Raw genomic sequence first — 11791 nt, forward strand, 5'->3', positions numbered from 1 at the left:
TTGCGGTTCCCCCAAGTGGGGCGGGAAGGCCCGACAGAAGCCGTAGGAGGGTACGCGTGTCCACAGACCTAAGCCCTCTGGAGCCTCCGTTTCCTCATTTGTACGCGGACCCAACTCCGGCCCACAGGAGCAGGTTCATTGTTGCATAGGGGAAGGGGAAGCTGCCTTTATTTGGCCCCACCCACTTTCTTCACACCCCTTTCTCGAAAATCAGCTCCGTCTCCTGTCCTCTCCAACCAGAAGTGTTGCTCTGGGTAAGTCCCGCCTCCTCTCTTAACCCCGCCCTATCCCGAGCTTACCCCGCCTCCCCTCTACTCAGCCCCGCCCCTGTCTCTGGCCCTAACACCCGCGCTGCCCTAATCAGCACGCTCCTCTCCTCTCTTAGCTCCACCCTCCTCAGCAATGCAGCCAATAATCCCCGGCCCTGACGCCACACCTTCCAACCAGTTACGTCCCACTCCTGCTCGGCCAATCAGCGCCCGCGGTCTCCGCGCCCCGCCCCACTCGCGGCCGCCTCCTTTCCACTCCGCCCGCCTCCGGCCAGAGGGCAATGCGGCGGGGGAGAGGGGGCAGGCCCCTCCTCCTTTGTCCGCCCTGCCCTCCCATTGGCCGGAGCGGGGGAACAGGGGCGGAGCCCGGAACAGGGGAGGAAACCAGCAGCCTGGGGGCGGAGCCGGGCAGCCCTAGCGGGGGCAAGGCTGCTCGCGCTCGGCGGGGCCGGTGCGTGGGGCAGCAGGCAAGCTCCAGCTCGAGCTGCCAGCCCCGGGCCCGCCGGTGCCATGGACGGCCTGCGCCAGCGCTTCGAGCGCTTTCTGGAACAGAAGAACTTTGTCACCGAAGCGCTCGGAGCGCTCGAAGCCAAGACCGGTGTCGAGAAGCGGTATCTGGCCGCGGGTGAGCCGTCGGGGCGCTTGCCCCATTGCACTGACGGGCACACTGAAGCGCTGGGCACCGAGACCTGACGCTTCTCCGACTGGCCCCGGCTGCGGGGTCCGGTCCGGGAGAGGCGCGCGTCCTGCTGCTCAGCATAGAGACCCAGATCCTGGGGAGGGAGAGGATCTAGGATACGGATCTGGAGGGTCTGCCTGCAGCCCCTGCCCTGTGCCCGCCCGGCGACCTGAGTGAGGGCAACTCTCGGCTCCTGCCGGGCTCCCCTGTAGCCGTGGTCCCAACAGTTCTTTGCCCCTTCAGTCGGGGCCTTGGGCACTTGCCAGGCTGAGTCCAGTTCTTCCAGTTGCCTAACTAGGTGTGGGGGCAGTCTTGATGCCAACGACCTGTGTGTCTGCCCCAACCCCTTCCTGAGTGGACCTGAACCTGGCAGTGGGTACAGACATTTTCCCGTTTGTCCGAGGGGAAGCCCAGGTCCTCCTCCTGGAGCCCTCTTCCTGTACCCCCGTTCCTGACTTACTCTAGTGTCCTTATTATGTGTTGAGTTGGGTTGTGGAGAGCTGTGTTGGTTCCCTGGGCAGGAAGAAGCCGCCCACACGACTGTAGCTCCATTCCATTTCCATTGCCCCTTTTCAAACCTGTGCAGTAGGTCTATGGTCAGTGCTCAAGTGCCCTTCTCCCCCTTTTGTAGTACTCAGAGGTCCACTGCCTTTTCCAGGAGACCCTCCCCCTGGACCACAAGGACACTTGTCTGGGTCTTGAGGCCTCCGCAGGGAGGGCTGTGCCACATTCTTTGATCACCTTTTGTGGGCAGATTCTGGGAGACCACCTTCCTCCCATTTTCCCACCAGCTGGGGGATTCCCATGCAGGCAGCTCAAGGAGGGTCTGAAATCCTTGTCCAGACCCTGGATGCCCGCCAGTGCCCAGCCCCACACCCCAGCAATTCAGCCAGGTGGCACGTGTGTGCTGTGCCTGCCCAGTGCAGGTCCCGGCCTCTGCCCTGGCTTTCCACAGGCCTTGTCCCAGTGGGTGGGGAATGTAGGTCATAGAGCACTTGAGGGGAGGGGGCTGGGTATCTTCAGGGAGAAAACTGAGGCACAGGGAGGCAGGGACTGGGGGAGGCTGCCTCTGTCTGGAGCATGGCCCCCCTCCCTGCCCCAACCCCATCTGTTGATCTCTGGGTCCCTTCCCCCACAACCCTGATGTCCAAGGTCATCCTTTCATTGCTGAGACTGCAGGTTTAAAGGGATTTAGGAGCAAGAGCCCCTCCTTCCCCACTAGCAAACCCAAGGAAGGAGTGCTATCCCCCTTGAACCTCACCTAGATATAGGGAACATTGAGCCTCACCGACCCCAGATTGCCAAATTCCATGCCCCCAGGTGACAGATAAGACAACTCAGAGGAGGCAGTGACCTAGAGGTCACATGGCCTTTTGGGGCCACCTGGGTCCCTGTCTGACTGCTCTGACTTCTGGACCTGGAGGACAGAGGCTAATGCAGGTGGAGGAAAGGGTGGGGTGATCTGGCGCTCTGCCCTTTGGTCCAGAAGTGGCCTCTATCTCTTTCTGCCGATAACAACCTCAGGGAAGGAGGGGGAAGCTGTCCAGGGGCTCCAAGGTTCCTGTGTGCCCTTGGGAAGCTGCTCCCCTGGCCTCAGAGCCGAATGAGATAAGGCAGAGGAGGCCCTGAGGCTGGCACAGTGGGCGCTTGGCAGATGCCACAGTCATCACTGTTTTGTGGCTGAGCTCCTGTCCCCCTCCCTCATTTGTCTTTGAACCTCCATTGCTGGGAGTATGTTCTAGTGGCCAGAAGGTGTAGGAAGTAAGGGTCCCCTGACCCACAGCCACCTAGGTGGGAGCCACCACCCCCATTTGCAGGTGGGAGTGAGACTCCACAGGAAAGGCTTGCCGCAGGTGGCAGGGAAAGGAACACGCTCCTCCAGCTCTGGGAAGACCTGGGTTCTCAGAGGGGCCGACACTGCCCCATGCATACATATTTAGCCTTGTCTGGGGACATTTGTGGTTGTCCCACTGGAAGCCCCTGGCCTGGAGTGAGTGGAGGCCAGAGGTGCTGCTCAGCACTGTGCAGGGCCCAGGACAACCACTCCAGTGAATGGATTGTGCCCGCATCAGCAGGGTGGAGCCTTTACAAAGGTCATTGCCACTCAGCTCTCCCAGCTCCCCAGGGATCAAGTCCTGGTGACAGAGGGTCTTACTTTCACATTTTTTTGCATCACTCAGATTCAAGCACTGCCTTCCTATTCCCAGCACCTCCCACAGGACCTGGAATGAAGTTCTTATAATTGCAGATGGTCACTTATTCACTCAACAAATGCTCTCTGGGCAACTGCTTTGTGCTCACTGCACAACTGAGCCCTGGTTCAGAGCCCAGGTCCCTGCCTGCCCTTGGGGTGCTCACAGCCCATGAGGAAGAAGGACATGCCCACCATCTGCACACAGACACCTCAGGGCTAGTGGCCCTGGGGCTGAGCGCCCCAGTGGCGGCTCGGGCATCCTGGAGGCATTGCTGGGGCTCTGGCAGGAGGTGCTGGCCTCTGGGTGCTACTGGATGGTCCCTGTCTCCTGTAGGAGTCGTCATTCTGCTAAGCTTGTACCTTCTGTTCGGCTACGGGGCATCTCTACTGTGCAACCTGATCGGATTTGTATACCCCGCATATGCTTCGTGAGTGCCCTGGCTGCCCCGTGGGAGGGGAGCCTGGGGGTGCACGTGGCCCCTGAGCCTCCTGCGCCTCCCGCAGAGTCAAAGCCATCGAGAGCCCAAGCAGAGACGACGATACCGTGTGGCTCACCTACTGGGTGGTGTACGCGGTGTTCGGGCTGATGGAGTTTTTCAGCGACCTACTCCTGTTTTGGTTCCCTTTCTACTACGCGGGCAAGGTGGGGGGCCGGCCCCTCCTGGGGACCCCAGGACAAGCAGGTCACCCACCCTGGGGAAGAGGGGGCAGCCAAGAGTCCAGGGTGTGTGGGGTCTAGGGCCTGCCTCCAGGCTGGACAGGGACATGGACCGTCCCAGGGGCTGTCTGAGGGTGGAGGCCCAGTTCCTGCCCAGGTGGGTGTCTGGCAGGGACACTGAGAGACAGGCCCCAGTGTGACGGCTGTGCCCTGCAGTGCGCCTTCCTGTTGTTCTGCATGACGCCGGGGCCCTGGAACGGGGCTCTAGTCCTCTATCATCGCGTGGTGCGTCCAGTGTTCCTAAAACACCACGCGGCCGTGGACAGCGCCGTGAGCCAACTCAGCGGCCGAGTCCTGGACGCGGCAGGCGGAATAGCCAGGGACGGTAGGTGCTGGGGCCGGGGTCTCCGCCGGCCTGCCGGCCTGCTGCCTCCCAGCCTGCCTCCCCTGGGCCTCGGCCACTCTCTGGGGTCCCCACCACGCCTCTGGGGCTCCCCTCACACACCTCTCTCTTGCATGCTCTCGGGAACCAGTGCTTCAGGCCCTGGCCCGCGGCCGGGCGCACGTCACCCCAGTGCCGGCAGCGGAGCCTCCGGTGGCCCTGGAAGCCCCCCGTAGGTACCCGGGGCGGGCAAGGCCGGTGCATGCCGGTGGCACTCATGTACATTGGACGCACGTGTGCCTGCGTGTGAGTGTGCGCACCCTGTGTGCCAGCGTGCTGTGAGCAGGCGCTGTGCGTAGGACATGGGTCCTCACCTGTCCCTGTGCCCACACGGGAGTCAGCGGGCACAGGGTGGATGTGTGTGCCCGACTGCCTGGGTGACCACCTGGCCCCTGAAGGAGCTGACTCCATCACTAACGGCCTAAGTCCTGCTCCCAGCAGCTGGGCAGAGCCCTGGGGGTGGTGGATGGAATCACCCAACTGCCCCTCCCTGCCCTCTCCACAGCCAAGGCAAGCCAGAGCCCGCAGCTGAAGGACAAGTGAAGCCGCCCTCCAGCTCTGGCACGGACCAGTCCAGCAGGAAGGGGCGCACACCAGGCACCCAGCTCCCCACACCAGGCACCCAGCTCCCCACACCAGGCACCCAGCACCCCAATTCAGGCACCCAGCACCCCAATTCAGGCACCCAGCACCCCACATCAGGCACCTACCACTCCACAGCAGGCACCCACCACCCCACGGAGCCCTCCACAGATTCCCAGGCAGAGCCTCGCGCGGGGCACTCAAGTCCCATCCGGCCCACCGGGAGCCCCCTGTCTGCTGCCTCCACAGAGTCTCACTCGCTGACCAACCCCAGCTCCATGTCCCAGGGCCAGGCAGTCTCTGGCTCTACCAGTGGCTCCCAGGTGGCCAGAAAGACACAGATTCAGCCCCAGCCGCGCACTGGCTTCTCCAACTCGGCCCCGGTGCCCTCCCCACAGGCCCCGGGGTCCTCAGGGACCGGGCGGGGCCCCAGCACTACCTCCAACCAGGACCCGTCCCGTGGCCAGTCTCCTAGTACCACCACCACCCCCTCGCAGCCCCCCAGCAAGCTGCCCAGTGGGCCCCGGGACACAGCCTCCAAGGGCAGCTTCCGGCAGCAGAAGGAGGCCGCCACCAGCACATCGGGACCCAGGTCGCCCGTCCCCTCCCACTCCGAGTCCTCGCTGGAGTGCTCCTCGGAGTCCACCACCGAGATCACCTACAGCTGGCCTCACTGCCGACACCAGCTGCCCTGCCGCCGGCCCTGCTGGCTCCTGAAACACCTGGCCTACTAGGCACCAGCTGGACGTGCCCAATAAAGTTCCGGCCCCAGCTCGCGAGTGTCTGCTGCGCCGGGTGCCGGGCGCGAGTGCCCGCTGTGCAGAGCAGCCCTTCACCGGGCGCAGGTGGCAGGACAGCCAGGGCCCCACCAGGAAGGTGCAAGCCCGGACCCCTCCTGCGTCCCCGTGTCGCGGGCCTGTGGTCAGCTGCATCCACGTGCCCACTCTTCATTTAAAAACAAAACAAGATTCCTCCAGAGCAAACAAGCGGCGGGCATGCCCCTGGCCTGGCCGCGGTCCCCCAAGAGATGTGGGAAGGGGACGCCAGGAGACGCCCACACAGTGAGGACCAGAGGGCAGGGGAGGGGAGCAGCTGCTGAGTGCACACCTGGGACTCTCCTGCCCAGGTGGCCCGAGTGCTGGGCATGACCACCTGGCCTGTGGGCTGGGTGGGGGGCGTGAACTCCAGCCACCGCCCACTGCAGTTGTGCAGGGCCAGGGAGAGGGCGAAGCCCCCAGCAGGGAGCCCAGGGCCTGGCACTCAAGGGCAGTGTGAGGATATCAGTGGGCCCTGGCCAGGGCTGTCTTGTTGGTGTCTGAGTTCTGGGGACAAGAAGAAGTCCCAGGGCACTTGACCACTCTGAACTCGCACCCCAGCCTCCGGGCCCCTGGGTCGCTGGGGGGACAGGCAGCGGCAGGCAGGGGACAGACGTGTTGCAGAAAGCTGAGCGCAGAACAGCGAGGGTGACACTGGTGCCCTGGGGGACGCCCGCCTCCCCCGGGGACCCTCCTGGCCACAGGGCGGTGGCCAGCTCGGTGCTCGCCCGCAGGTGGAAGCAGGGCTGTAGGCCCACCCGACCTTACCGTGCTCCAGGCTGTGACTGCAGTGCTCGGTGGGCCATGTGTCCCGGGGACCCTGCTGTCTGTCCAGCACAGCAGTGGACTCCTGCAGTCCTTACCATGTGACCGGCTAGGGCTCTGGCGGCCCCACACACCCAGACAGTTTTCCAGAGAACAGGGCGACTTTGAGCCGCCAACCAACAGCCGCACGTCCTCTGTCTGCGCATTCAGTGGGGGCTTGGTGGGGACAGTGGCCGGGCTTCGTGGGGACGGTGGCCAGGCATTCATCTCCTCAACACACCTGAGGAGCACCTTCTGAACTCGGCCCTGTCCCAGGAGCCCAGGGGCCAGCAAAGACCCAAAGAAATGTTCCTGCGCCTGCGAATTTGGCCAGGGGACCAAGGTGACAAGCGCATCACGGGGAGAAGACAGCAGGGAAGGGTGGGGCAGCGGCTGTGTGAGGCGGTTAGGTGGGCGCTCAGCCAGAAAGGCCCACGGCAGCCCCGGAGTGGACGGGAGACCTGCGGACACTGCAGAGCGTCCCAGGTCCTGCAGCAGGACCAGCCTGGCAGGCGGCCAGCAGCAAGGAGCCCTGTGGCTGGACGGGTGCCCTGGAGTGGACTCTAGGCTTCTCAGGGGAGGTAGGGTTCACCAGGATGGAGGGTCCAGGGCAGTCGTGAGTTGACCCTCGTCCACGTGGGCACTGGGGACAGGACCACAGGTGTACTCATCTGTGGCTGGGGGGGTTTCCAGATGAGGTGTGGCACCACTTGGGAGGACAGGAGCTGAGCCCCTTGGCACCCCTCAGCCCAGGCCTCGAAAGGGCCCTAGCTCTGCCCCTCAGAGGATGGCCAGGTGTGTCCACCTGGGCAGGCACACAGGTGGCGAGGAGGTGGCCTTCCCTCTAGGTGGAAGTGGTGAGCTTCACTGTCTAATTCAACATGGGGTGCCACCGGCCACCCCCGTGGGACCAGCCCCCAGGTCTCGCCTCTCCCTCCATCCCTGCAGACCACGTTCCCCGGAGCCCAAAGCCGTCCCTGTCCTCCTCTGTGGTTCCCCAGCAGCACCCCTGGCACTCGACACAGTGAGGAGACGGCCAGTTGCCCTGGGCTTTTCATGTCCCTGCTATAGTCCAGCCATGTCCATTCATCCTGGGCCACTTTGAGGGTCACCCGAGTCACGCCTCACTTTTGGCCACTGTGACCACGCTACCAGGAATGTTCTAGAAATGTCCTTTGGTGGACTGAGGGCTTGTTTCCTTTGGGCGCACACCTGTCAGGGGCTGTTGCGTCTGAGTCTTCTTTGGCCACGATGACCACAAGGGGTATTTACCCTCCCCTCATCCTGGAGGCCAGCTTTGGAGGTCCAGCTGTGCTCAGGGCGTCCCTCCCGAGGCTCCAAGCAGGATCCTGAGCTCTGGGGCTCCAGGCGTCCCTGGCTTGCAGCCACGTGGCTCCAGTGTCCATCTCCATCTTCATGGATGGTCCATGTCTGGGTCTACTTACGTATTGTCAGTGTAGAGACTGACCCAGGTGCTCACCACCGAGCCCAGCCTCCCCTTTTTAATTAATTGGTGTCCTTAGTTGTGTCCTTGTCTTGTTTCAAGTTTGTAGCTGCAGGTGGACACAACACCTTGATTTCATTTATCTTAGGTGCTGCTGAGGACCCAACCCAGGGCCTCGCACGTGCTGGGCAAGCGCTCTGCCCCAGCCCAGCCCGGGTCTCACTAAGTTGCTGGGGCTGGCCTTGAACTGCCATCCTCCTGCCTCAGCGTTCAGAGTAGCTGGAAGCCTAGGTGAATGGCTGGATCCCAGGTGTGGCCACCACGCTCTGCCACCAAATTCTTTTTTACAGCAAAGATACCAACCTTCCCTCCCTCCCTGCAGCAAGTGGGCGTCCTGGGGCCCCACCTCCGACCTTCAGCCCATGGGCGGTCTGTGACTGGGCCGGCCACCGTGCTGGGAGGGCACTGCAGTGCCCCGGGACAGGAGGCCAGGGTTTGGGGAGTGACCAGCCCCATGCAGGCTACAGGTTGTGCTGTCTGTAGAGAACAACAGCAGCAACACATGTGCCCAGGGCCCCTCTGCTGGACCCGGCAGAAAAACCGCTGTCCTTGGTCTCGGCCGCTTCAGGGCGCAGGCTGCACACAGGGTGCACGGTACAACTGCAGCTGTCACCTCCAGGTGGGCAGTAACTCCCGGTCCTGGGCTGCCCTGAGCCGGGCTTCTGGGCAGGTTCCCTTCTGTGTGATGTCTGTGGTCCCCGGTGGGCTCTGCGCTCTCTCCCCAGGGGGAGTCGGGCAGATGGGAGGCACCAGGCAGATGGGTGTCGCAGGGCACCGCGGGGAGTGGGCCTCATCCTGCAGCCAGGCCGCAGCTCCTCCCGAACCCCTGTACTCTCCGGGCAGTGCGGACCCTGGGCTGCCCGCCATCACTGAAGGCCATAGGCAGTGAAGCCACTGCTCCCCGGCCTGGGCCTGTCCAGGGACTGTTGGGTCCTGGAATACAGTAGGTGCTCAATAAATAATGCAGGAATGCAGGAACAAACGGAGGGACTGGGGAAGGACTCCTGGAGAATGCGGCTCCCGTGGCCAGGTCCAGGAGGGGTTTACAGGGTATCCACAGAGGGGCAGGGCCTCCGGAGGTCGCCCGTGAGGTCAGGGCTGAGTCCAGCACCCTGCCCTCCCCTCCCCTGCCCTGCTGCAGCGGCTTGGAAGGGGCTCTTGTGCGGCAGGGGAGAGCGGACCATTCCTCACCCCAGGCCCCCAGTGTCCCCAAAGGACACTGGGGGCTTCCATCAGGGTGAGACAGTGGGACTGTCTCTCAGGCACACCCCAAGAGGAGGGCCTGCTGAGTGACCATGTGACCCCACAGACACCTGCCCATACATGCCTGGGCATGGCCCCTGGTTGGAGAAGCTACGAGAACACAGGGGCAGGGGCTCTGACCTGTCCCTCCCCCCCAGAGAGAGCTCAGGCCTCCACAGGCTCAGGGCCGGTCACAGCCCCTTTGTCCCCTGCCTCCCTCCTTCCCTCCTTGTGTATGTCCTGTCCTTGCCCCAAAGGCTGGGGCACAGGACAGGGAGGAGGGTGTGACCCTGTCAGCACAAACTGAGATTCTTCCAAGGCGTCCCTGAGTTCCTGTGGCAGAATATGTGCACCGGAGAGTCTTGTTTTTTTTTCTTTTTAAGTGTTTATAAAAATTAATAAATAAGAATAAGAAAGGGGTTGAGTGGGGCACAGTAAGGCACACCTGTAATCCCCATGACTCCAGGGGCTGAGGCAGAAAGATGGCAAGCTCAAGGCCAGCAGCCTGTGTCAAAATGAAACTTTTTTTAAAAAAGGTGGACACTAGTCTGTTGACTGGAGGAAACCCAGGCCAAAAGGGAAATCAGTAGATTATGGTGCCTGGTTAGGCATGTCTTCTAAGGGGCATGCAGGCTTGTGATTGTGTCTTTGAATATAGAAGCACGTGTATGTGAATGGCTGAGAGAGATGTGAGCACAGGCGTTAGGGAGTTAAACAGGGAGGAGCTTCCTGGTACTCAGCAGGGAAATGGATACATTACAATGTCATGTTATGCCTGTTATCCTCTGTGACACGTTTGTTGGTGACTGTCTCTAAGCTAGTGTGAAGCCAGGAAGATGAAAACAAGCACAAAATTTCTGAGTGTAAAATAGCTATGAGCTTCCTGGAAGACAAGGTGAGGGGGGAAATGAGTCTTCTCAGTCTCGTTTCGTCCTCCCTAGTGCCTGCCTGCTTATGACTGGATCTGACTTCACACAAAGGTTGTCTATTTGTGACAGGGAATCACACCGCTGCAAGTGGTAGGTGTTTCTGAGCACCCTTGAAGCCAAGGTAAGAGGGGAAACAGGCTGAGTTTGAGCTTCCTCATGGGGTCCTTCTTGCTGTCAGTCGTGTAGGTCTCCTCCAAGGGCTCAGACAGGACAGCGCCGGGCAGCCAGCCGGATGCGGCTGTCCTCAGCAGGGCTCCAGGGCCGGGCGTAGCCAGCATGGGGCAGCAGCAGCCTGTCCTGTGTGCCATCAGGGCTGATGAGACGCCGGATAGCCATCAGGTACTCCTGCTGGGAGGCCAGTGGTGGGCAGGGGCAGTGGGCAGGCGCCCACACATACTCTCGAGTCCGCAGTGGCCAGCGGCTCTTGTAAATGAGCTGTATGTGCACCTCATAGCGGGTCTCCTGGGCCTGGCGGTGGCGGCCCACCACACGGGCCTGGAACACTGTGTGCAGGGTGGGTTGAGAGTCAGCTGGACGTCCACCCCCCACACCCATCCACAGGCCATTGCCGGAAGAGGGGGCTGAGGGTCAGGTGGGGCCTCAGAGAGCCCTGGGGCCTCGGGTCCAGGCAGGTCAGGGATCCATGAAGAGTTAGTGATCACACCAAGGAGTCAAATTAGGGTCAGAAGGGGCTGGGGCTGGGCTGGGCTGGGTGGCAGAGCGCTCGCCTAGCACGTGTGAGCCACTGGGTCCAATCCTCAGCACCACATAAAAACAAAGTAAAGGCACCCGTCCACCGACAACTAAAAAATAATCTAAAAAAAATCAGGGTCAGAAGAAGCCATCAAGGGTAGGCAGGGCAGGGTCAGAGGTCAGCAGGGAGGAATGGGTCAGGTCAGGTTAACTGGGGCCTGGTGAGCGTTGGGGTAGGGTTCTCACCAAAGTCGCTGCCGCAATAGTGGAGCCGCCGGTGGGCACGACCACGGGTGTCAGGGCAGGGTGGGCAGGGGTCTGTGGGGGGCGGGGCTGTGAGGGGCACAGGCCACACCCCTTGCCTGCCCCACCCTGCCCGCCCCACCTCACCTGGGGCCAGGGTGGGCATCAGAGGTGGCGGAGCAATGGGGGCCCGAGCCTCCACCTCCCGCGGCTGTGGCTGCCGCACGGGCCAGCCCAGGGCCTGCGTCTGCACCTGGAAGGGCCCGAAGCGCTCTCGAGGGAGCCAGAACTCAAACTGGATGCCGGGGTTGGGCTCCTGCAGGAGGATCTGGAGTGGGGCACGCAGGGCAGGGAGCTGCCCTTAGGCCCCGTAGCCCAGGCTCCTCCTGAGAGCCTGCCTCCCGCTCCGCCCTGCGCGCACCTGCAAGAGCAGGTCTTGGGAGGTGGGCCCTGCTGCGTGCAGTGTCTCCTGCGGCGCTGCGGCGCGGGCGTAGACCACGGGGGTGCCCGCAGCCTCGTAGGTCCCGGGCGGACTGACCTCCCAGTTCCCGTTGAGCACGTAGTGCCCGTCGACCCCCATCAGCGCTGCAAGGAAAGAGTCGGCCAGGCTCCCGGGGTCCGGCCCCACCGTCTCCGCGACCCCGTCCCCTCTCGGGCCCTGCGGTACCCAGGTGGTTGCGACTCCGGTGCGCCACGCGGATGTGTCTGGCGCCCTCGGGGATCAGGGTCACGTTCCA

At 62.7% G+C, this 11791-nt stretch overlaps 2 protein-coding genes across 7 annotated transcripts in view; one reads left to right on the top strand and one right to left on the bottom strand.

The window, feature by feature from the left end:
* The first annotated feature begins 116 nt into the window (after positions 1-116).
* On the top strand, positions 117-5595 carry Reep6 (receptor accessory protein 6). Of its 6 annotated transcripts, XM_048811982.1 has the most exons (8): positions 117-254; positions 386-894; positions 3477-3570; positions 3647-3785; positions 4017-4185; positions 4334-4414; positions 4748-4881; positions 4924-5595. In XM_048811982.1, exons 2-8 carry the CDS (start codon positions 551-553, stop codon positions 5556-5558), a joined length of 1596 nt encoding a protein of 531 aa, XP_048667939.1. In that variant the 5' UTR covers positions 117-254; positions 386-550; the 3' UTR covers positions 5559-5595. The 6 variants fall into 6 exon arrangements, 5 of the variants coding, with proteins under 5 accessions (XP_048667939.1, XP_048667929.1, XP_048667942.1 ...); XM_048811972.1 differs by having other exon boundaries at positions 4748-5595; XR_007350812.1 differs by lacking the exon at positions 117-254 and having other exon boundaries at positions 656-894; positions 4924-4970.
* Positions 5596-9564: 3969 nt separating this feature from the next.
* The window catches only part of Adamtsl5 (ADAMTS like 5), a gene marked incomplete at its 5' end in the record, with an annotated part of 4104 nt that continues 1877 nt past the window's right edge, over positions 9565-11791 (bottom strand). Inside the window, 5 exons of the mRNA XM_048810647.1 lie at positions 9565-10621; positions 11058-11129; positions 11202-11382; positions 11476-11639; positions 11722-11791. The exon at positions 11722-11791 is cut by the window's right edge and continues 67 nt beyond it. Of these exons, the coding sequence (XP_048666604.1) occupies positions 10320-10621; positions 11058-11129; positions 11202-11382; positions 11476-11639; positions 11722-11791 (789 nt within the window). The remainder of the gene's footprint in view (positions 10622-11057; positions 11130-11201; positions 11383-11475; positions 11640-11721) is intronic.

Source organism: Marmota marmota, unplaced genomic scaffold (genome assembly GCF_001458135.2).
Source record: "Marmota marmota marmota unplaced genomic scaffold, marMar, whole genome shotgun sequence".
In the NCBI taxonomy this organism is placed as follows: Eukaryota; Metazoa; Chordata; class Mammalia; order Rodentia; family Sciuridae; genus Marmota; species Marmota marmota.